The following is a 24,139-nucleotide window of genomic DNA, read 5'->3' as shown; positions in this document are numbered from 1 at the left end:
ATTAAAAGTAGTTCTGCTTCCATTAACTTAGTCTAAATGAGTCGCCTAAGAATGCCAAATGTCATTTTGTTTGAATGCCATGGTTATTTTAGTTTAAAAGCACGTCTTAAAGCCACTTCCCTGTTCACAACAGTAGAGCTCCGGCAGCGAATTAAGTGGTCTAGGATTCGATGAAATGGTGGCTAATTTCTGGTCCCAACCTGGAATTTAAAACAAATTAATGATTTATTTTGAGATGACTCATTCTATCCCGTCAACAATTGTACACGATAACAAAAATAATCGATGGGATTTAAGACAAAGGAATATATTTAAAACATGGAAAAAAATTAAAATGTCTCTTTGGTTCAGTTTCTGATTAAGGGGCATATTATTGAATTATGCAAAAATATAAATAAAATGAAATCACAAATTTGCATTTTGATATCCTAATTCTAGACCCCCAAACCCTTTTACTCCTACATTATCAAAGGACCACTTTGTATCATTTTTGTATAAACTTCACTTTTTGCCATCCCTAAATTCATGCTCATTGGAGTTCCCTTATATTCCATAACCTCTTTTCCCTCTTTTCTTTGTTTTTTTTTTTTTGAGACAATCTCACTCTTACCCAGGCTAGAGTGCTGTGGTGTCAGCCTAGCTCATAGCAACCTCAACTCCTGACCTCAAGCAATCCTTCTGCCTCAGCTTCCTGAGTAGCCAGGACTATAGGCATGGGCCACCACGCCCGGTTAATTTTTTGTATTTAGTTTTAGTTGGCTAATTAATTTGTTTTCATTTTTAGTAGAGACGGGGTCTCGCTCTTGCTCAGGCTGGTTTCGAACTCCTGACCTCGAGCTATCCACCCGCCTCAGCCTCCCAGAGTGCTAGGATTATACACATGAGCCACCACACCCAGCCTATAACCTCTTTTCTATGATTGCTAACAGTTCTGCTTATCTAAAATGTAAGAATTCAAGGGCTTGAGTTGAATACAATAATCATTGTTCAATGAACCAAAGACCAAGGTGTTTCAATGATAGCATTGTTAACAAAACTTTATGTTATTGGTTGCTTTATTTACATTCACAGTAACTCTCAGAAATACACTGATATTGTGAAATTAATTAATTTGCCCGCATTTGCATGGCTTGTGAGAGGTGCAGCCCACCTCTGACTCAGAATTATCAGGCTCCAAAGTACCTAATCTTTTCACTGTTCTATCCCACCTTCCTTAACATTTTAATAGCATTTCACAAAATGAACATTTCTTAATATTAAGAATGGATAACATTTCATTAACCTAGGAAGTATGACTGGAAATGCCATCTTTGGAGGATTTTCAAACTAAATTAAGTGTGACCTTGTCTGTAGTCAGTAACCATATGACTTCTCAAAGTTTATTATCGAGTCAAAGAGCAGCTATGGCTTTCTTGAGAATCACATTGTATTTCAGGGAAATGTGTTAATGTAGTTTAGAAGTATAAGGAATCCTGCTCAACAGCTCTTAGTGATCCTTGTAGGATTTACAATAGAATTGAATTATACACATATTTAAACCAGGTGTAGCCAACAAGAAATGTTCTGAGAACAGCAGATGTTACCAAGCCTGAAATGTGCTATACAGATTGGGGATACTATGGAAAGAATGTGTGAAATGATTATTTGGATTTCCTTGCCATTCAACAAAGAACAATTACTGTTCATGTGGATTTGTGGTGGTGACTCCTTCAAAAGGCATGATTGAAAAATAAAGAATTAATTGAGAACTATGGAGAAACTTCAACCAACTTGCTGAGAATTCCAAGTTCTTTATTCTAATACTTTAATGATTTCATGTAATTTCATCTTTAATGATTTAAGAGATTTTTCAGGAATCATATCCTCTAAAGCGGACTGGGTCACTTCCTTGACTATGATCCTCCAATGGCTCTGATTGTCCAAATTTGACTTCCCAAACTCCATCAGCTGCTCTGTGGTTGCAGGCATTCTCTCATCCTACTCTGCCAGTCCACGTTTTATTTTCCACTTGCCCCAGTCAGGCCTACATCTACATCGCTGGAGTCCTCCCCACTCTCCCACAAGCCTCTCCATCCCCCATTGTCCTCAGTTGCAGTGCCCCCCACCCCGTGCTGTCCTCTGTTTCTTCTCCACTGTGCAAACCTGACCCATCAGGGCCCAGCTCCGAGCCCCCCTTTGTGCACGCTGCTCTCCTGGCTGTTGCAGGCCCCTGTGATCTCATCTTTCAACTGCGCCTCTGTGTGGTATATTCAGTCATCCCCTGAGAGGTTGCTGTGTCGTGCCTCATCTTCCCAATTGGACCGTGAGCTGCCTGTAGGGCTGAAACCACAGCTTGAACTTGCCACGGACCAAGCATGATGCTGGGTACATAGTAGATGGTAAATATTTAATTGCTTTGCTAAACATTCACTTGGTTTAATAGATTTGGAAAGAATAAGGAACTTATAAGCAAGGGAGAACACCTTTTGTGTCTAACAAGATTTCCTCATAGCAGAGGAACTGCAAAGAAGGTTCTATTTACTGTCACTTTGGCAGGAGAGGCCCAGCCAGTTCTGTGAGGACGGGAGTCCCACTGACACTTCTCAACCACCTCTTTGAAGCCCCTCTTTAGCCTGCATAGCTTCTACCGCCCCGGGCCTCACACTTCCTTTAGCCCCAACCTATGGCCCTCTTAACAACTCCCTTCCTTCATTACCACCCTCCAGGGCACCCTTGGGGACCCCACTCCTGCCACCCTGCACTCTTGCCCAGCACCTCCTTCTCTAAGGACCCTAATCTCAGCCCCTGCCTCCTCCCCAGTCACTCAGCTCCCTCCCTTCTCGGGCTCCAACTTTCTCTGGGCTTCCAGAACCTGGTTTTGCCCTGCTTGTTGTAAGGCTGGTGGCGGGCCCCCTCCCCTCCCTAGATCAAAAAGAAAAGGCTCACAAGACCAGACCTGCCAAGGACAAACTGCCAGGCCCCGCTGAGAAGAACCACACCCAGAGGTCCACCCAGATAAGAACATTTCGGCTCCTGGGTTCCACAGATACCTCCAGCCCCTCCTATTTCTCAATGACCAACCAAGGTCACCCTGGCTCTTCCCACCAAAAGTCCCTAGCCCAGCCCAAACGATATAAAAGGCCTCACCCCCTTCAAACAGATGTGACTTCTCGGGACTCCCTCTCTTGGGGCCCTCGAACCTCACCCAGGAGCGCTAAATAAACCCACGTTGTTTGGCCCCACTCTTTCTCTCTCGCCATCTGTTTCTTTCTCGGCCAGAAAACTTTACACTTGTAACCTCTCATCCCAAACCCCTGCTGTCAGTCTCTGGCCCCTATCCTCATCTATTGCACCATTATCCTTGGCTCAACCCACCCGAGATCCTCCTGTCTCCCCCACCCCACTCTTTGTGATTCCCGCTGTTTGCTGATCCCTGGGGACCTGAGGCCCTGGGTCCCAGCCCAGGCCGCCGCCTCTGGCATTCCATCTGAGCTGTCACTCCTTTCTCTGGGAAGAAAAGACGGGTAGAACCTTCCCTTATATTTTTTTAAGTGAAAAGGAAGTGACTTGCTGTACAGGTGACAGCTGTGACAGCGGCAGTGCAGCTTCAGAGTCAAGTACTTGGAAGTGAAATTCAGCCTGGGTCTGAATTCTGCTTCTACCTCCCAGCTGTGTGATTTGAGGCTAGTTAATGAACTGTCTCTGCAACTTGGCTTCCCCTACTGTAAAATGGGAAAATAACATTAATAGCGCCTACCTAGGAGAGCTGCTGTGAAAAATGAAATATGTGCCTGCCCCAGTGGAAGCCCCTAAAACGCTGGAGCTTGCTCATTTAGAAAGTCTGTCAATGAAGTAATTCAGTCAAAAGCCTAAAATTCAGGCCGGGCGCAGTGGCTCACGCCTGTAATCCTAGCTCTCTGGGAGGCCGAGGCGGGCGGATTGCTCAAGGTCAGGAGTTCAAAACCAGCCTGAGCAAGAGCGAGACCCCGTCTCTACTATAAATAGAAAGAAATTAATTGGCCAACTGATATGTATATAAAAAATTAGCCGGGCATAGTGGCGCATGCCTGTAGTCCCAGCTACTTGGGAGGCTGAGGCAGGAGGATTGCTTGAGCCAGGAGTTTGAGGTTGTTGTGAGCTAGGCTGATGCCACGGCACTCACTCTAGCCTGGGCAACAAAGCGAGACTCTGTCTCAAAAAAAAAAAAAAAAAAAAAAGCCTAAAATTCAAAGCACCAATGACAGCAAGAGCACAGGACTATTTAAACTGGTGTCCTCATGTCAACCCCAGGGTCCTTCCTATCTGTTAGGGAGCCTCAGTCCCTTTTTGTACAGTCACGCATGCTGCAGCATAGACAAACGACCGAGGGGAATGTAGAGTTTTTGAAACATACCTCTAAATGTCAAATATTTATCATAAAGTCATTTAACCACTTCGGTCGGGTGCTCACCGGCCGCGAACCCTTGCACATAGCCGCACTCACAGTCCGCACCAGTTTGTGCCGTGCATTGACGCCGGATCTGTTTTGCTCTTGAGTGATGAGGAAAGCTTGAAAGCACTGAAAGCTTGTTTTACTTTACAGGCAGCTTTACTTGTCACGTAAATCAGAATAGGTAACATATGCATGTATGTTTTCATGACTTTATTTTAAAATGTTCACAATTTTATTTTGATTAATGAAAAATTAGAAAAGTCCTATCACGGCTGTCGGCTAAAGTCGACGCTCGGCTGTGCGTGTTCATCTGTGGCTGTCGACTACAGTTAACACTAGTACCGAAGTGGTTGAATTAGGAATAAGAAAGTACCCTTGGGCCAGGTGCGGTGGCTCACGCCTGTAATCCTAGCACTCTGGGAGGCCGAAGCGGGTGGATAGCTCCAGGTCAGGAGTTCGAGAGTAGCCTGAGCAAGAGTGAGACCCTGTCACTACTGAAAATAGAAAGAAATTACTTGGACAGCTAAAAATATATGGAAAAAATTAGTTGGGCATGGTGGCACATGCCTGTAGTCCCAGCTACTCGGGAGGCTGAGGCAGGAGGATCGCTTGAGCCCAGGAGTTTGAGGTTGCTGTGAGCTAGGCTGATGCCACAGCACTCTAGCCCGGGCAATAGAGAGAGACTGTCTCAAAAAAACAAAAACAAATAAACAACAAAAAAAGAAAGTACCCTCAACAGTATGTTTAAGCTCCATAATGATTTTGTCACATGACAAGGGGCTCAGTGAAGAGTGGGCAGACATGAACCTGCTTCCTGACCAGGACATTACGTCTTGTCGTCCCTGAAGTCTCATGTACAGGGAGCTAGGGAGGCAGGAGCCTCAGGCAGCACTCGGCATTCTTCCTGCACCCAGACACATGCACGGATCCATACCCCCAGCCTGGCTGGTCCCAGTGAGATGGCGAGACGGCGAGCCCATCGGAGATGCTGATCTGTGCCCCAGGAAAGGTTAAGCTCAGAGAGCTGAGAGCAGTTAGCCTGACTTACCAATCTCGTAAAATGGCAGACCATAGTCTCTTTGGTAAGTGGTTTCTTTGTACCACGGTTCGGCAGGCTTTGCATGTCTTCGAAAACAAATATATCGAAAGAGCGTTTGTTGGTCTAGTTGAGGCTGATACTGACTTTTTCTCTTGGGTGGAATTGTCAAGTCTATGAGTGGTCTAAATGGAAATAGAAATAGTTTGCTGAGCACCCAGTAGGGAAAAAAGCATTCCGTTTTCTCATCAGCTGAAATGCATTCTCTGGAAGTGGCCACAAGGCCAACAAGATGGAATAGAATTGGCAAGACTCCCACAGCTCCAAGGCCAGCCCTGGCAAAGTTGCAAATAGATTTCTGTTTTTCCCTTTAGTATCCCTCCTCCCCAGTCACAGGTTACAGAAGGTGACCTGCGTCAAAATCTCCACTTGATCTGCCCATGCATGGATACTGCCTGTACTCCTGATCTCCCTGGTGCCTTTTCCCATTGTCACCTTCCTATGCACGTCTGCTCCCTTCAAGGAGCCAGTGCATTCTTTTGGCCAGACCAACCACTATTGTGCGTCTTGGGGTTTGATGGACCTGAAGTCAGTTATAACCTTCCAGTACCTCTCCTCAGATAGGTACCCTTGGAAGATAAAAGTAGAGAGCCAAAATGTAATGGCAAAATATCTTCATATACTTGTAGGAGTACACTTACATTCACTAGCACAACTTATTTTTGATATGAATGTAAATATATATTCAGTGGTACAATTTTGGTGATATATTAAGACCTTAAAAATGTGCATATGTTTTGTCACAGCAATAGAGATGTCAGTGAAGACTTAGCTATAAGAATGTTGGTCAAAGTGGTTTGGGGTTTGTTGGTTTGTTTGTTTTTGAGACAGAGCCTCACTCAGGCAATTGTCAGAGATCATGAAGGGCACAACATGGCAGGAGCCTTTATGTGGGTGGGCCATGAGCATCTCTGGCAGTGGGGTTTTGTCATTTCCTCGTCTATTCCCTGGCAGAGAACATAGCCCTAATAGTTTAACATAGTATGGATTTGCATTAGAACAAAGAGCCTTCCACTGGGAATCAGATTTAAGCTCCACTTTTATCCCAACTAACTGTGTGAGCTCAGGCAAGACATGTCACTTCTCTGGGCTACGTTTCATTCATCTAACTGGATCAGAATGACCTCTAAAGCTACTTCAGTTTGACCATCTGTTACATTCGGACGAATGCTGTTTGAAACCATAGATGCCACGGCTCCCTTCTGTTTGCATGGAGGATAATCAGGAGTTGACTATATTGAAGGCAATTATGAGAAAAGAAATTGGTGAAATATACTAGATGATGAACTCAAATAATAGCAATCATATGTTGAGTGCTTACTATATTCTGGAATTTTACGTCAGTTATTTTCTTTAACGGATAAGGCAACTAATACTCAGAGAAGGAATAAAAATTGCCAAAGAGAAAGCAATTGTAAGTTACTCAAATTGCTGCTTTTAACTACTGTGGTTTCTAGCCTATCCAAACTAGAAAATAGGATAAAAGCGCCTATGGTTTTTGTTGTTTGTTTTTCTTTTTGTTAAAACCACACCTACAAGAACAGAAATCATTTAGGCTAAATTCATAATGTGACTGAGAAAAAAAACAACTGAGTCTCAGTAATTTTAAGTTATCTGACCAAGTTGAAATTCTAAACTCACGGTATTTCTTAAATTTCTTTGATGGTTTAGTAAAATTCTATATTTGTTGTTGATTGCAAAAGTAATACATACATGCTCCTTAGAGAAAGTCTGGAAAATAGAGAAAAAATTTTAAAAATAAAATGCTAAAAATCTTACCACTCATAAAAAAAGTTATTAACAGTTGGGTGTATTTCTTTTTAACTCGTTTCTATCAACTAAATAATACTTATTATTATTGCCATCATTAGTATTATTACAAATTGTGTATCCCCTTTTTTTTTTTTTTTCATTTACCATTCTAACTTCAGTAACATTCTTGGAAGTGAAGATTTAGGAAGGTGTCTCACCTGGGAGCTTGCTTTGCTCTGTAATCCAAGTGGAGTCTTGCCAGCTGCCCCGGGTAGTACCCTCGTACGTCCTTTCCTTGGCGTGCAACAAATAAACTAGTGAAGAAAGTGAAGACGTGAGAAAAAAAGCGATTGTTACAATTATTTCTTTACAGAAGAATACCAGCTATAGTATGATAGAAAAAAAATATTTGATCTTTGTCCGCAGTTCCTGGCACTGAGCACCTAAAACCTGTGGGATTTCCTGAGAGGGCTGTCTTTTTTTATCCATAACAAGCCCCTTTCCACTGCCTGAGTTTATGGAAGTTGCAGGCCTCCCTTCCCCCACCATAACCTGTGGCGTCTGTAATAACATGTCAGTTATTTTCAGGATTCATATGGAAATATTTAACATATCAGGTATTAGGTGCAAAATATTAAGAAAAAAAGAAGAGGATATAGAAAACCACTGGGGCAAATGTTGATAATTGCTGGAAGGTGGGAATGGATACATGGGGGCTTATTATACTGTATTTTTCTACTTTTGATATGCCTACAAAATTTCATAATGTTTTTTAAATGGTAGTAACTAGGAATATAAAGCCTTAGAAGCAGCACTGTGATGTCAAAGCACAAGGCACTTGTAAGCCTGGGAAAGGGACTCTAGTCTTGCCTAGCAGGGCTGGGTTGTGAGGACATTTTGAAGCATAAATAAGAACTAACAGGAAGGAGTGCTGCTGGAGTGCGAACCTGAGAGGTTGGTACAAGTGGAATGTAGTTGGGTTGGGGAAGACCAGGTGAGAGGGTAGTGGTGCTCAGACTTTACATTTTGAAATATGTCTTATTTCAGGCCATGCACAGTGGCTCAAGCCTGTAATGCTAGCACTCTGGGAGGCTGAGGCGGGAGGATCGCTGGAGGTCAGGAGTTCGAGACCAGCCTGAGCAAGAGTGAGACTCTATCTCTACCAAAAATAGAAAAAATTAGCCAGGCCTCGTGGTGTGTGTCTGTAGTCCCAGCTACTCAGGAGGCCAAGGCAGGAGGATCGCTTGAGCGCAGGAGTTTAAGGCTGCAGTCAGCCACTGCACTCTACCCAGGGTGACAGAGCAAGACCCTGTCTCAAACAAAAAAAAAGGTCTTATTTTATAATAAATTACTTTTCCTTTTATAGTATAGTTACAATCGTAATTGCTATTTAAAAATTATGTGTAGTTGGTTTATATGATTTACAGATTTTATTTCAGAAGAGTAGTACAGATATTACAAAATGTTTGGTATTAAAAAAAGGGGTGTTATGTCTGAAAGATTGAAGACCACTGATGTAGCTAAGATTTTTAAGAAGGTTCAAGGCATGATGTAGAAAGATCTTCTCTGCTGGCAGTGTAGAAAACAAATTTGAGGCCGATCTGAGCAGAAGTAGCAGGACTTGGACTTGGTAGAAAGCAGGAGGCGAGTGCAGTGCTGTCTGTGGGCCGCCGCCCTGAAGCTCTGGACTCTGTTGGGGGGACGTGGATGGAGAGGAGAGGGCTGACTGGGGACAGTTTAGGCAACAGGATTGAGGGTAAAAGACAGGAAAGTGCCCACGACAAGGCCTAGGCTTCAGGCATCGGGCAGAATCCTGCCCTTCCCCAGGAGAGGGAACACGGGGAGGTGACCGTCACTGGGAAGAAGACTTCACGGTTTTTGCGATGCCTGGATACAAGGTGTCTTTTTTGGGTCTTCCAGATTCTGAGTGCTCAGTAGATGCCATAAAAGGCCATAGACACGGAATAAAGTCAGTAGACAGTAGCACATAGTTTTGCATGAAGTATCTCGCCGAATATGTGTTAGATGATGGATGGAAACTTAGACTGCCTTCCGTCTGGCCAACATCACGAACGAATGCACACAGTGACCCTGCCTTCCCCTGCGTTCTGCAGACACAAGCTAAGAAGCAGTGCTTGTCCCCAAAATGCTCTTTACACGCTGAAATAGTGATCTGAATAGAGGGGTCAAGGGGGCACTGAAGAGGGAAGGGTATCTAGGATTTGGGCAGGCAAATGGATGGGGAAGAGACTGCAGGTGAGGGGACTCACAGAAGCTAAGACCCGGACAGAGCGGGGTCAGAGTGGAGTGTGCGAGGGCCGCAGCCGGCCTGGCCGTGGGTACGGAAGGCAGGTGTGGAGCAGGCGGTTCTGCCTCTGTCTGTGCAAACGGCGTCTGGGAGCTCAGATTTCCAGAAAAACCACAGGCTGTCTGGGCCTGCCCAGCGGCTGGAATAATATGACTAAGTGACTAGGAGTAAATAACAGCAGGGGATTAAGTCATCAGAAGAAAGAGGAATTGGCACCGTAAGGGGAACAAATGACAGCTCTGAGCCATAGCTTTCTCAGGCAGCCGTCCAGCTCCTGGAGCCCTGCCTTGGCCTATCACCCCAGGGCCACGTCAGTTAAGAACCCACCGAGCTCCAAGGGGACGCTCTGGTTTCTCGCAGGTGCTGTGCTGTCTGCAGTGGGCTTGTTTTGACCGTGGATTCTTCCCTGGCATGCGCACAACCAATGCCTGCTGACCACAGGCGAGGGAGCGAAGCTCCTCAGACACAGTCTGTAAAAGCTGCTCTGAGAATGGAGAAGCCCTTCCCCAGCACGAAGTGACACTCCCTGCCCGCAGCCCCTGGGGAGTGTCTCTTGGCAGGTTTTGGCAGGAGTGGAGCGTGAGTGAAGTGTGTGCAAGGTCATGGCTGTGCAGGGAGGGCAGGCTGGGAGACGTGCAGAAGAGAATTTTTATCTCCTAAGGGGAAATGCCTACCCTGACCAGAGGCTGTGCCGTGCCCGGCCTCACGTGGACTCCCCAGGGCTGCCCAGGGCTCTGCCCAGACTGATTCCACTGCCCTGGCTTCCAAGGTTGCTGAACCGGCCGTGGAAAGCCCTTCCCTTCCCCTTGGGTGGGAGCAGGCAGTCGGCTGTGAATGATGCCACCCTGCATTATTTACAAGTCCCCGAGAGCTTGGCTCTTTGGGGCGATGTGTTCAGGCCACAGGAGAGCACCCCTGTCCCCAGGGAGGGTGAGTGTAACTGGAGCAGGATCTGGGCTTATCCTCCGACATGACTCAACACACACAGGGAGGTCGGGTGTTCATCCCTGTACAGCCCAGACCCACAGCCCGAGGCAGCCTGGGTTGCTGTGACAATGCTCTTCTCCGTTACATCTGTGCCGTGCCTCATGCTCTACAAAGCATTTTTACAGAGATGATCTCATTTAATTTTCACAGTTACCTTGCAAGGTAAATATTAACTCTCTGTTTTATAAGAGCAGGCTGAGCCTCAGAGAGGTTAAATGGACTTTCTAAATATCCCCCGGCTAGTAAATGCCAGAAACATGAATCAAACCCAGTTCTCTAAACACCATGTCATATTCAGAGTCATCAATGTGTGCGTGCGATGATTTCTTTCTTCCAGAAGAGTTTGGAGTTATTGTTATTTTTGTATGGACTCAGGGATTCTCCCACTTATGGGCAGACAAGTAGTAGATATCATACGTCGAAAGAATAAGAAAAGCAGTTGGTAGCATAGTGGTGAGCAGAGCTGCCTTCCAAGAAAAGCCGTAAAGACACAGCAATGGTAGCTGGAAGATGCTTTCAATTCAATAAAAAGTACTTATTGCAAGCTCTGCTGATGTGTCTTCAGTACCCTGGGTGCTAGGGATACAGTGATGATAAATGTTTTTCTACCCAAGCATTTGTAATCCTACAAGAAACCATATTCAGGCAACTAACTAATCAGACAATACGGTGAGTGCTATACCACTTTGGAAACTGATCCTCAAAGGAATAAGTAGATTAACTAAGGACATACATGAGCTAGTAAGTACAGAAGATGGGATTAAAAGCGGGGCTGGGAGACCACCAGGCCCACAGCCTTGGGCTGTGGGCCTTATCTCTCAGGCTCTACTGGCTTCAGGATATCTCCTCCAGGAAGCCGGAAGCTTCATAAGCCTTCCTTATGATTACATGAGACAATTGTAATGATTAAAGGAGACAATTGTATTTGGTGACTAATATATCCCATTTGTGTTAGGTGTTGATATCATTCCAGCAAGATGAGCTGACCCCACCACTGCCTCTGGGTCTTTCAGAGACTGCTCCAACCAAAATGGAACAGAGGTAAAGGTCTGAAAAAGGACAAAATGTATTACAAGTTGTCCCTTTAAACCCCTGCCCCCACTCGTTTTGGGAATTAAAACCTGAATTCCTGCCCAATGCCAGTAATCAGAGGGGCAGGAGAGTGTCCTTCATTCTTTGTACCCCAGGAGATGGCTCGATGGAATTGTCAGGGCAGAAATCATGAGATTGTCTTCACTGAAGATGCTATAGTTAAACGGCAGTAGCCTGAAACTGAGAACTCCCTTTAAAAGCTCTGTATTTCTGCTTATAGATAGGACAGTGGTCCTTGAAGACAAGAGTCTGCCATCCTCCTCATTTGCCGGTTCTTCCTTTAGCCATGGGGAAAAGTACTGAACTTTTGGTAACGAAATTCTTTAAATCCATTTAAATTGTAAATTGCACACAAATTCTGTATCTTTTATCTTCCACAGCACACTGAATTAAATCCACTTGAAGTGATCTTTTCAGGAGCATACTGGCTGGAATCCACAAACCAATGCACCACTCAGCCCTGCCCCAGAGTAGGTCTCCAATATGTAGCTTGGAAATGGCACACAGTTAATGTTTGCATCTAGTGCGATTATTATTATAAGAATTTTATGTGGTCACTACTACTTGTGAACCATTTAATAGTTACTTTAATTAGGTGCCCCAACTGGTTTGTAATTCAGTTTTCCCTAGCATAACCCTAAGGGTTGGGCATTTAAGGATGCATTGGATATCTGCTTGTGCAGAACAGCAGAAGGGCAGGCCCAGGTAACAACAGTCACCAGGAGGCCAAACCACACAAAAATGACAGAAACATTTTGCTCAGTCATTCATTTTAATGTAGTCATCAACTGCTCACGGAGGGCCTACCAGGACCGGCCATCTGCAGAGGTTATGACAGTGAGTTGCAGAGAAGAGCAAGCAAGGCCTGCTCCAGGCAGGCTAACCTGGAGATTAGCAAAGTGCAGCGACCACAGGCACAGACGGTGGAGCCAGATTGGCAGGTCCCACTTCTGCCGATCACTAGCTGTGGTTGGTTTAACCACACTCTGCCTTAGTTTCCTCATCTGAAACTCCCAGTTGTAACGATTAAATGAGCAGTTGATGTGCGAGTAGAATAGTGCTTGACACACAGTTGCAGCTGCAGAAGTGTTAACCATTATCATTCCAGTGGGTGAGATAGGCAGGAAAAAAACAATAATTGGAAGCTGTGATAAAGGTCATAAAGGAAATCAAAAATGGTGTGAGATAGGGAATAACCAAGGTGCAGAGGTTGCAGAAGGAGAAGACCTCTAGCCAGGGGGTAAAGGAGCAGTTGAGAACAGAGCTGAGATGTGCTGGGTGACAGGGCTGGAGGGCATGGGAGTAGGGAGCAGTCCAGGGAGAAGGAACAGCATGTCCAAAAGGCCTGAGGTACAAAAGAGGCCATGGCAAGGGGCTGGCGAGGAGAAGGCTGGAGAGACAGGCAAGGTCGTCCCTCTAGGGCTTTGTAGGCCACAGCAGTGAGTTTCGTGGATTTTATGTTAAATGCAATGGGTTGAAGGGTTTTAGGCAATGGAGGGCCATCATTCAATTTACATTTCTTATGGATCTTGGGAGGAGGAGAGTAGGGGTCATTGTAGATGAGCAGGGAGAGGCAATGGTGATCCCGACCACGCGGCGGCAGTGGGAGAGCTATCCTGGAGGGAGAATGCGTGGCTCGTGGTGTTGGATTGGACCTCGTGTTGGCAAGGTTAGGAACGGCAAAGAGCCACTGGACAACGAGTGCTGCGGGCAGAGGTGGGGGCACCAAGTCACAGAAAAAGCAAACGGCTCATGGGGAGGGAGGAATCAAGAAATGCTGGAATCAGGCCAGGCGAGGTGTCTCACGCCTGTAATCCTAGCACTCTGGGAGGCTGAAGTGGGTGGGTCGCTCAAGGTCAGGAGTTCGAAACCAGCCTAAGCAAGAGCAAGGCCCTGTCTCCACTAAAAATATATAGAAAGAGATTAATTGGCCAACTAAAAATATATAGAAAAATTAGCCGGGCATGGTGGTGCATGCCTGTAGTCCCAGCTACTCGGGAGGCTGAGGCAGGAGGATTGCTTGAGCCCAGGAGTTTGAGGTTGCTGTGAGCGAGGCTGACGCCACGGCACTCACTCTAGCCTGGCAACAAAGTGAGACTCTGTCTCAAAAAAAAAAAAAAAAAAGAAATACTGGAATCAACCCCTATTCCTCTTCCTCCTCCTGCCGGTTTCAGGGAAGGCTCTGTACTTTCCCTGAAAAGAGGATTCTTAACGTACTATGGAGGAAGCATCCTTCCACTCACTCCTTCAACAGTTTCTGGGAGCAAAAGGGCTTCTCTTTGTTGACCTAACTCTGTTAAAATAAATAAATACTAAAATAAACATGAGGCTTGCTCAAATTCACAAAACCAGTGAGGCTGGGAGAGGCCGACCCCGAAATCAGAGTGTAAGGGTTACGGCCTCCAGGTTCAAAGCTTCCACATCTCTGCAGGCCCCGTAGCAGCTGGTGAGGGGAGAGCGGGGTTAGGTCTTACAGATTGTCATTTAATATCAAATTTAGCACAATAAAACATGTCTAGTGTCATAGATGAACTTGGAGAAAGAGTGAAACTCCTCCCCAGTTTCCGCCTGAGCAGTCAGCTCCGCACTGCAGAAGCATTGGAGTGGCCGGTTTTACCCCAAGCAGAGTAAAGGGGTCTCATCCAAAATTTGGACTTGGGTCCCTCATACTTCATGCTAACACCCTTCCCAAGCAAAAAACAATATCCTTCCAATCTTTTGGGAATTTGAAGTTGGCTGTTTGCTTGGGCTCTGCAACGACTGTGGGATTTCTTTTTTTAAAAACTTTCTTTAAACTCGGTGACGCTTCACTAGAAAACACTCTGACAGTGGTCTCTCAGTCAGGGAGCAGCCGGGGAGCAATGCCAGTTCCCCAGGAGCCTGCCTGGCCGGCCTCAGCTCTGGCAGGTTCTGCATCTGGAAAAACATTACCTGGGTGGGATCACTGGGCGGCGCTCTATAAATTCTCGTAGTCGGATGGCGGTCATGGTGGATGGGATCTGCAAAAACAAAGTATAGCGTGAAGGTTCATTTTGCAAGTTTATACATATTTCCAGGAATCAGCTATCTAGTACCACAAAGTCCATCTTGAAAGAAATCACAGTAAGAAAACTGACATGGTGGAGGAGTCTCTATAGATTCTTCTAGACCATTTAGGGAAAGAAATAAAAGACAAGAAAAGAAGCAAGAAGCAATGGCAAGCATAAGCCAAACCTTTAAAAACCAAAAGTACTGCGCTCAGCGTGATAGTTGAGCAGTCTCACTTCCCCGTGGGTCTTCCTCCTGCACCAACGTGCAAGCCAGGCACTACATTTCCCAGAGTCCCTCACTACCAGAGTTCCGGGGATGGATTAGAGTCCTGCAGTCAGCGGTACTCGCTTGGGATTTGGAAGGTGGAAACAAGGCAGAGGCCGTTTCCTGCCGCTTTGACCTTCTCTACTGGCAGGCCAGGCTGAGAAGCAATGGTGTGTTCTGCAGCAGAACGCCAGCGTCTCAGCTGCTCATCCTTGGGGGTGTCAGGAAGCAGTTGCTGTGAAGGCAAGGGCTGACCTCTGTGTCCCAGGGTTCACATTCCCAGCTTCCTGTGCGTGCACAGGGAGCTGCAGTGGCAGTGCCAGTGGCTTCCGGGGTAGGTTCTCGAACTCAGTTGATCTGGAAGCAGCTTCCTGATTTGGGCAGACATAGCTGTGTCATACGACCCAAATAAGTGACTGGGGCAAAAATCTCAATCAATGGAGGTTTGTTAAGCCAAATCGAGGATTCGCCCAGGAAAAACATGAACCACAGGCAGACCTGTGGCTGTTGGAAGCTTCAGCATTTAAAGACACACAGAGAGACAGAAAAAAAAGCAGGGGGGAGAGAGTTGGGGAGGAAAAATGATGACATTCTTGTGAGACCCAGGAAATCTACATTTTACATGAAATAAGGAGAATGTTAGAAGAGAAGAAGGGAGTGAAGGAAACATCAGTTATGTAGATGTCCCTGGGTACATGGAAGAAGGTCTGATCCTGTGTGTCCCGATTTTACCTGTAAAGATAAACTCCTAATTCATTATTAGGTCACTTTCAGGTGCTGGACGTAGGTACAATTCGCATGTTCTTGCTCATGGGAGGTCAGCAAGGAATTTCCTGAGTGATCTGTGGGGCCAGCTCTTCACAGGTGCTTGAGGCCTTTACCTTCTCTTTTGCTTAAGAAGTTGGGGGGTGGCCCTGAGATTTTGGTTTCTTTTTACAGCCAGTGATGGTTCATTTTTGTAGAGGTGTTCTAGAAGCTTCCTGGGGACCCCACCCAGAGCCTACTCCTCTAGCCTTTCTGATGATTTTGTAAGCACCTCATTCTCTGTATTATACCCCTGTCTATTTCCCATACTGACCCGGGACTTAAACATATACTATGTATTGTTTCTAGTCTAAAATGCCATATGACATCTGATTATTAATTGGAGAATAGGGCTTGGCACAAGTGAACTACTACGTTTAAATATTCACAGGAGAAAGAGTCAGCAGTGGGGAGGGAAACCGAGTGGCTGGGGAACAGAGGTGGGAGAGCACTGTACCTTGCATTATTTGCCTTTTGTGTACCTTACCAATTTTGCACTACATGTATACATTATGACAAACATGGCTAATAGTGCAACAGGAGAACATTGAACCAGACCCTATGTGACCTGCAATAAGCCATTTCCCGCCACTTTCTGGTGGGTTAAATGAGGCAATAACGTGTTTGAGAGTGTTCTTTGTCTTTGAAAACACCTTTGAGAGAGAAGAAATATGAGTTCCTACTATGAGCATGGATTATGTGTCAGATAATAAGTGTTAAACTCCTATTAGCCTCCCAGCAGCCCTACAAAGTTTTATTACTATTTCCCTCCCAAGAAAACCCGAGGCACTAAGAAGTCAAGTAACATGTACAAGGTTACCAAGGAACCAGGCTTGGGACCCGCTGGCTCCAGAAGCATTTGCAGCGACTACTGTGCTCTGTTGAAGCACTCACAAAGCACCCAGACCATCGGCCAAAACAAAAGTAGGACTATTCAAAAGAAGCAGTAACCAGGAGACAGAAAGGACTGGAACAAAAGTGTGTGATGCCTCCCTCTCTTCCCTTTTATAGTCAAAACTTAACTCCTTGCCCACCAGCTGGCTAGCTGCTTTATTTTGCCTCTGAGTGTGTTTTTCAAAACAACTAGACACTTTTCAACAGCACGGCATTATAACAGAATGGTTGGTTATCCAACCAAGCCTGTTCATTATATAATGTGTTTGTACTTTTTAATGTATTTTCACTGTTGTGATTATTAAAAAAAAAAAAAAAAAAAAGAAGGAACAGACAAAAGAGAAAATCTGGGTAAACATAGTTGAGCTCTAGCTTAATTGGATGCCCCAAACTCAGAGAGCTTTGTGACCGTTGAGATTTTACTTCGCCAGAATTGATATGCTGGAGAGAGGAATGCAAGGTATTCAGGACATTTGAGCTCATAACAAAGACAACCCTGGCTCTGCCTTTGATGAGCGTGATTGCTCAGTGCCTAGAAATTCTGAATCAGCCTCATGGGGACTAAACAGATCATGGGTTGTCATGCTTTGGCCTAAGCTCCCCAAACAATCACAGATCCTAGTCTGGGAGTGGTTACGGACCCTTAGAGAATTTCCTCTACTTATAAAAGGGATACCAGACCACACTTCGTGTCATTAGTTGTCTCTTGGACACATAAGAAAATGTAGTTCAAGTGAGATGTATCAGTACTTTAGTCAATCTTTAAAAATGTAGCCACAGACCAAATCTGAATGTGGTAACTTAAATATGAACATATGGTAAATTTACCATCATTTCCATATCCACGGCCAGTACCATGTTACCCCGAAAATGAGACAGGGTCTTATATTTATTTTTCCTCAAGAAGATACTCTATGACTTATTTTCAGGGGATGTGTTATTTTTTTTAAGTAGGGCACAACAATCTACATTTATTCAAATATAGTTAAGTTGTCTTCTTCTGGAACATCATCATAACTCTCTAAACTCGGAATTCCATCCTGAATTTCTTGCGACTCTATTTCCTTTAGAACCATTGGCCCCAATCTCTCATGTCAAGCAATAGAGCTCTCATGGGGCAGATGAGAAGGGCTGCTCATCTTCTTTACCACTCCGCCACGAAATGCATGGGTTGTGCAGATGCCCTATGTAGCCACGCCCATCACTAGGTTTTATTTTCGGGGTAGGGCTTCTATTGAGCAGATGCTTAGAAATCCTGCTAGGGCTTATTTTATGGGCAGGTCTTATTTTCGGGGAAACACGGTATTGTACAACTGTTGTTCTCAGCACCAGCAACAACATAACTTTTATCTCCCTTAAAATACATAATTTTTTAGTTGCCTTAATAGAAGATTCTCATTCAGATGTGCCCCAAGTAAAATTCTTCCAGAGCAAACAAGAGTTCTATTTGTACCCTTATCCTAATGTTCATTCAATTTCAAATTAATCCTAGGATACCTTTTTTTTTTCTTTTGAGACAGAGTCTCACTCTGTGGCCTGGGCTAGAGTGTAATGGTGTCATCATAGCTCAGTGTAGCCTCAAACTCCTGGGCTCAACTGATCCTCCTGCCTCGGCCCCTCCCACCCCTCCAGTTGCTGGGACTACAGGTATGCATCCATAATGCCTGGGTGATTTTCCTATTTTTAGTAGAGACAGAGTCTTGTTCTTTCTCAATGCTAGTCTCAAACTTCTGAGCTCAAGCAATCCTCCCACCCAGCCTCCCAGTGTGCTAGGACTACAGGTGTGCACCTGGCCGTGGTTTGGGTTTTATTCAACAATATGTCATGAAACTCTTCCCACATTGCTACACAGTATTCTTAATTCTAATATTTAATGTTGTTTTGCATGTTTGGTGAGACCCACCCATCACCCTATTTAAAATAGGACCCCCCCAAAATAAACTAAACTAAACTAAGGACCCTAAACTAAACTAAAATAGGACCCCACTTCACCCTGACTTCTGAACTCCCTTTCTCTGTCTATGCCTTAATTTTCCTCCAAAACACTTACCACCATTTGCCATACTGTACATTTACTTATGAGTCTTATTCATATTTGTCAGCCCCTCCCCCCTATAGAAATAATCTCTATGAAGGTAGGGAGATTTGTCTGTTTTGTTCATGGCTATAAGTGCAAGATAATAAATCCACAGATAAATAAAGTCAAAGATAATAAATAGAAAATAAATAATAAATGGAAGATATTGAATGCATATTTATTGAATAACAATGAGTTATAATTTATGAAACCCAACTCCCTAATTTTGGATGTTTTGGTCATGCTGAACATCTGTATGAATATATTTAATTCTTTTGAATTTATTTCTTAAACTACATTCCTCAGAATTAGTTGAGGCTTGGATATCTTCATTGCCTCATACTTACGAGGATTTTAGCCACTTCCATTGATTAATGTTGTTTCCTAAACCATTGAGCTAAACTTCCACTGCACAGACATTAAAATTTAATAATATAACTTTTTATTATGCCTGTGTTCAAAAGGTAAACCAAAGTAAATAAATTTAAAATATACATTGCAACAAACTTCCTCAAAGTTAATGTTCAACATGCTAACTTCAGGCCGGGCGTGGTGGCTCACGCCTGTAATCCTGGCACTCTGGAGGCCAAGGCGGGAGGATTGCTCAAGGTTAGGAGTTCAAACCCACTCTGAGCAAGAACGAGACCCCATCTCTACTAAAAATAGAAACAAATTAATTGGCCAACTAATAGAAAAAATTAGGTGGACATGGTGGTGCATGCCTGTAGTCCCAGCTACTCGGGAGGCTGAAGCAGAAGGATTGCTTGAGCCCAGGAGTCTGAGGTTACTGTGAGCTAGGCTGATGCCACGGCACTCTAGTCCAGGCAACAGAGTGAGACTCTGTCTCATACAAACAAACAAACAAACGAACAAAAAAGGCAAACAAACAAACAAAAAAAAAACATGCTAACTTCAGGAACAAATAGGTAAGATTTATTTTGTCAACTTTCTCAGCAAGTTTTTGGTATTGTATTATAGTATGGATTAAACCAGATTTCTATAACATACAATAACAGAGTGAAAGACCTAATAAAATCCTGCCATTCCTGGTGAAACTTCTTAGTAAAGTATTGGGGAACTTTCTCAACCTGATAAAAAACATCTACAGAAACCCACAGCTAACGTTATATTATACAATAATAGTGAAAGACTAAATGCTTTCTTCCTAAAATTAGGAGCAAATCAAGGATGTTTACTCTCACTGTTCTCACTGGCATAGTACTGGAAGTCCTGGCCAGTACAATAAGGCAAGAAAAGGAAATAAAAAGTATAAAGATGGGTAAGGAAGAACATTATCTGTATTTGCAAATGACATAATTGTCTATGGGGTAAATTTCAAGGAATCTACAAATAAACTCCTAAAACTAACAACTATGATTAAGAAGATCATAGGATATAAGATCAACATGTAAAAAACCCCTCATCTTTCTATACTATAAATAAAAAATTGGAACTGAAATGTAAAACACTACTATTTAAAATTGCTTAAAAAATGAAATATCACATAAAAATCTAACAAGATGCACAGGATCTGTATGCTGAAAACTACAAAATGCTGATAAAAGAAATCAAAGATGACCTGAGAGATATACAATGTTCATGGATTGGAAGGCTCAACATAATAAAGATAAAAATTCTTCCTAAATTGATTTGGTGTATCTTATCAAAATCCCAGCAGGATTTTTTTGTAGATATAAACAAGTTTATTTTAAAATATATTTGGAAATGCAAGGGAACTAAAATAGCCAAAACAATTTTGAAAAAAAGCAACTAGCCTCTGATAGAAGGAGAGGTGGAAAAGAACCTCAGCTGACACCCAATATCTATCAGATGTTTCACTTATGATTTAATTCAGTCTTCGAAAAAATCCTGCAAGTTGTTCCTTATTACTCCTTTTTTTTTTTTTTTTTTGAGACAGGGTCTTGCTCTGTCACCTAGGCTACAGTGCAGTGGCATCATAATAGTTCAAACTCCTGGGCTCAAGTGATTCGCCTGCCTCAGATTCTCAAGTAGCTGGGACTATAGGCTTGTGCCACCATGCCCAGCTAATTTTTAAAACTTTTTGTAGAGATAGGGTCTGGCTATGTTGCCCAGACTGGCCTTGAACTCCTGGCCCCAAGCGATCCTCCCTCCTTGGACTCTGAAAGTGCTAGGATGACAGGCATGAGCTACCGCACCTAGCCCATTATTACTCTTAATTTGTAGAATATGTTAAATAGCATGTTTAAATTCACACAACCAAGTCTTTCTGACTCCAAAGCCCAAGCTCCTTCTACTGTAGCACCACTGATTCACTGATTCATTCAACAAATATTTATTGACTAGCTACCCAGGCCTGATGCTGTCAGGAACGAGGGGGAAAGGATTTAGCAAAAGATATGTGATTTCACTGTCATGCTGCTTACAATCTGGTGGAAGAGATGAAGTCAGACATTGATCATAGAGCCACACAAGTGAATACAAAATTAAAGTGCAGCAACTGCTAAAACAGAATCCTTTGGCATCAAGTTACTTTTCAGACAGTTGGGTGGCTGTCCCCTCTTCTTTCAGAGTTCTACAGGAAAAGGCTCTAAGAGCAGATAAGTCACATTTACTTCACAATACTCGGACATTTTCCCTGAAACGAAGCGTTTGAGAAGCTTTTCTCGCAAAGATGGGTTTTCTGAGGACTTGGTTGAAAAGAAATTTTAAAAAATTGTCATCTATTTTTATGGTAGGAACTAATTTAAAATAATATTGTTAAACCAAAGGTTGGGTGCCCCCATACAATGTCAAGTGGAGCTAGTAGCAATTACCTGGTAAATTTAATCAACTTCTGGCCCCAAATGAAATGATAACCAGCAAGTTAGCAATTGATGTGTCCAGGGAAGGGGCAGAGGCAGGTTACCAGAGGCAGGGCCCCAAGATTTTGTTTTTGTTTTTTTTTCAATGTGGGGGGAGTAGGGACACCAAGACTTTGACACTATTTATCTAGTAAGATTTGGAAAATTCAGGTATTCGATGGAAAATTCTGGTATAGTCAGAGAGTGTCTTTTTAATTTTTATCATTTTTTTAGGTCTCACTATGTTGCCTAGGCTGCCTTGAACTCCTGGACTTGAGTGATCCTCCTGCCTCAACCTCTAGAGTAGCTGGGACTATAGGTGCATGCTACCTTGCCTGGCTTAGTGGCATTTTATTTTATTATTATTGTTTTTTAAATATTTTATAATTTTCTTATTTTTAAAAAATTTTTTCTTTACTGTCTAGATGTTGTACATGACTTCACAGCTTAGTGGCATTTTAAAATGGCTTTTTTCTTGGAAGTGTCACATCTGTGCCCATGGCATTGACAGAAGCTCAGCCTCTGGGGAAAGCCATGCCCTAGTGATCTGATGGTACATGGACTAGGTGCTTCTCTGAATTGACATAATTGGGCCAAGTGTGGTGGTTCACACTTGTAATTTCAGCACTTTGGGAGGCCGAGGCAGGAGGAGTGCTTGAGGACAGGAGTTCGAAACCAGCCCGGGCAAAATAGCAAGACCCCATCTTTACTAAAATTTAAGTAATTAACCCAGTGTGGCCGTAACTGTAGTCCCGGCTACTTGGGAGGCTGAGGCAGGAGGCTTACTTGAAAAGGTGTTCAAGTCTGAGGCTACAGTGAGCTATAATTGCACCCTCTGCACTCCAGCCTGGGCGACAGAGCAAAACCCGGTCTCAAATAAATAAATAAATGAAAAGGAATTGACATAACTGACATGACCCAACTGGCTAAGCCCATGACAGCAGCCTCGCTGACTGCAGGACTCTTCTGTAGCCGGGATGTCTGCTCCCCGCTGCCTTTGAGCACGTGTGCGGTAAGAGGATGTGTAAAAGAGGGTTTCCTAACTGGTTATTTTGACAGTCTCCTATTATTTCCGTTTCCTCAGGAAGCCAGGCTTCTCAGTTCAGGAAGGTTGGTTCCCCGCTCCGCCCATTCTCACCCCAATGCTCTTGTGAATTCTGCTGCCTGGATGCTCTTCCCTTTCTCCTCTAGTCTACAGCCCACCCACTCTTCAGGGCCGGATTCAAGTCCTATATAATGTCCCCTACAAGGGGACTTTAGGCCTTTTTTCTCACTTCCAAATGGTCCATTGCCTGCCTCTGAATTCCCAGAGCCCTTGATAAATTCTACTGTGCATTTTATTTCTTTTCTTTTTATTTATTTTTGTTTTTCGCCTATAATCCCAACACTTTCGAACTACTTTGTATTTCAGTTCTGAATCCTTTCCTCTTTGTTTTATTGGTTTCTCAATTAATTGATTCATTTTATTATTAGTATTTAAGAAAATATTTAATGAGTGACAACTCTGCACTGGGCCTTAGAGGGGCTCTAGAAATTCTTCAAGCGACAAGACATCTGTTTCGTATAGCACTTTGCCTCTTCAGCTAAGGTGTAAGCTCCTAGATAGATGTTGGCAACCATATTGTTTTGGTGACCACTATCTTCACCCTCCTTGTCCTTCTCCTATCTCATTGTGTGGCCAAATGTTCCACATCCAGGAAGTCCCTGATGCATACTTTGGAATGAATGAATAAATGAAAGAATCAATCAATCAGCCAACTAGGTAACCTGGTAATTTAGTTAACAGGGTTTATTGTTTTTAGCATATTACGGGGGTACAAATGTTTAGGTTGCATATATTGCCTTTGCCCCACCCGAGTCAGAGCTTCAAGCATGTCCATCCCCCAGATGGTGCACGACGCACCCATTAGGTATGAAGTTAACAGTTTTAAAACTTTGGTCTTATAGAAAAATTAGCTGGGCGTGGTGGTGTGTGTCTGTAGTCCCAGCTACTCGGGAGGCTGAGGCAGGAGGATCGCTTGAACCCAGGTGTTTGAGGTTGCTGTGAGCTATGCTGGTGCCACGGCACTTAGCCAGGGCAACAGAGTGAGACTCTGTCTCAAGAAAAGAAAAAACCAAAAACCAAACAAACAAGAAACTTCAGTCTTCTTGTATCATAGGGAATCAGATATCTTATGTATATTTGTACCTCATTTCTAAAAAAAAAAAAAAAAAAAGTTAAGCTAAAACTATTGCAATAATTCAAAATTGAGAGGGATGAAAATTCACTTCCTAAAAGAAATTTTAGCTTGACAAAGAGTTTTGCCACCAAGTTTCCTTAAATTGTGGGTTCCTGTCTCCAGAACCCTCCAAACGCAATCCACTACTTAGCAATACAACCGCTAAGTGAGAAGAGAGCCAGGCACCTGAGTTACAGACACACTGGGCGTTACCTGCGCGGGCTGCGGGCTGCAGTGGGTAGAGGCCTCCCCGTTCTTAGAAGAGTCCTGTGAGGGCGGCTCTCTGCCTCCTGGCGTGGCAGGTGTGGCAGAGGCTACTGCAGAGTTGCAGGACTTGCAGCTTTACATCTTTCAAAGGGTATTGTGATGCACTGTGGGGTAGA

The 24,139-nt window shown here is 43.9% G+C and overlaps 1 protein-coding gene across 1 annotated transcript; it reads right to left on the bottom strand.

Annotated features, from left to right (window-relative positions):
• Window positions 1-64: 64 nt before the first annotated feature.
• On the bottom strand, window positions 65-24,071 carry SPMIP3 (sperm microtubule inner protein 3). Its single transcript, XM_012751303.3, has 5 exons — window positions 23,970-24,071; window positions 14,578-14,645; window positions 7,478-7,573; window positions 5,460-5,632; window positions 65-200 (listed from the first exon to the last, which is right to left on the bottom strand). The coding sequence occupies exons 2-5, from the start codon at window positions 14,631-14,633 to the stop codon at window positions 94-96; spliced, it is 432 nt and encodes a 143-aa protein (XP_012606757.2). The 5' UTR covers window positions 14,634-14,645; window positions 23,970-24,071; the 3' UTR covers window positions 65-93.
• Between the last annotated feature and the right edge of the window lie 68 nt (window positions 24,072-24,139).

This window comes from Microcebus murinus, chromosome 19 (genome assembly GCF_040939455.1).
Source record: "Microcebus murinus isolate Inina chromosome 19, M.murinus_Inina_mat1.0, whole genome shotgun sequence".
Lineage (NCBI taxonomy): Eukaryota > Metazoa > Chordata > Mammalia > Primates > Cheirogaleidae > Microcebus > Microcebus murinus.
The sequence above is the reverse complement of the archived record's forward strand: the minus strand, read 5'-3'. Positions and strand labels throughout refer to the sequence as shown.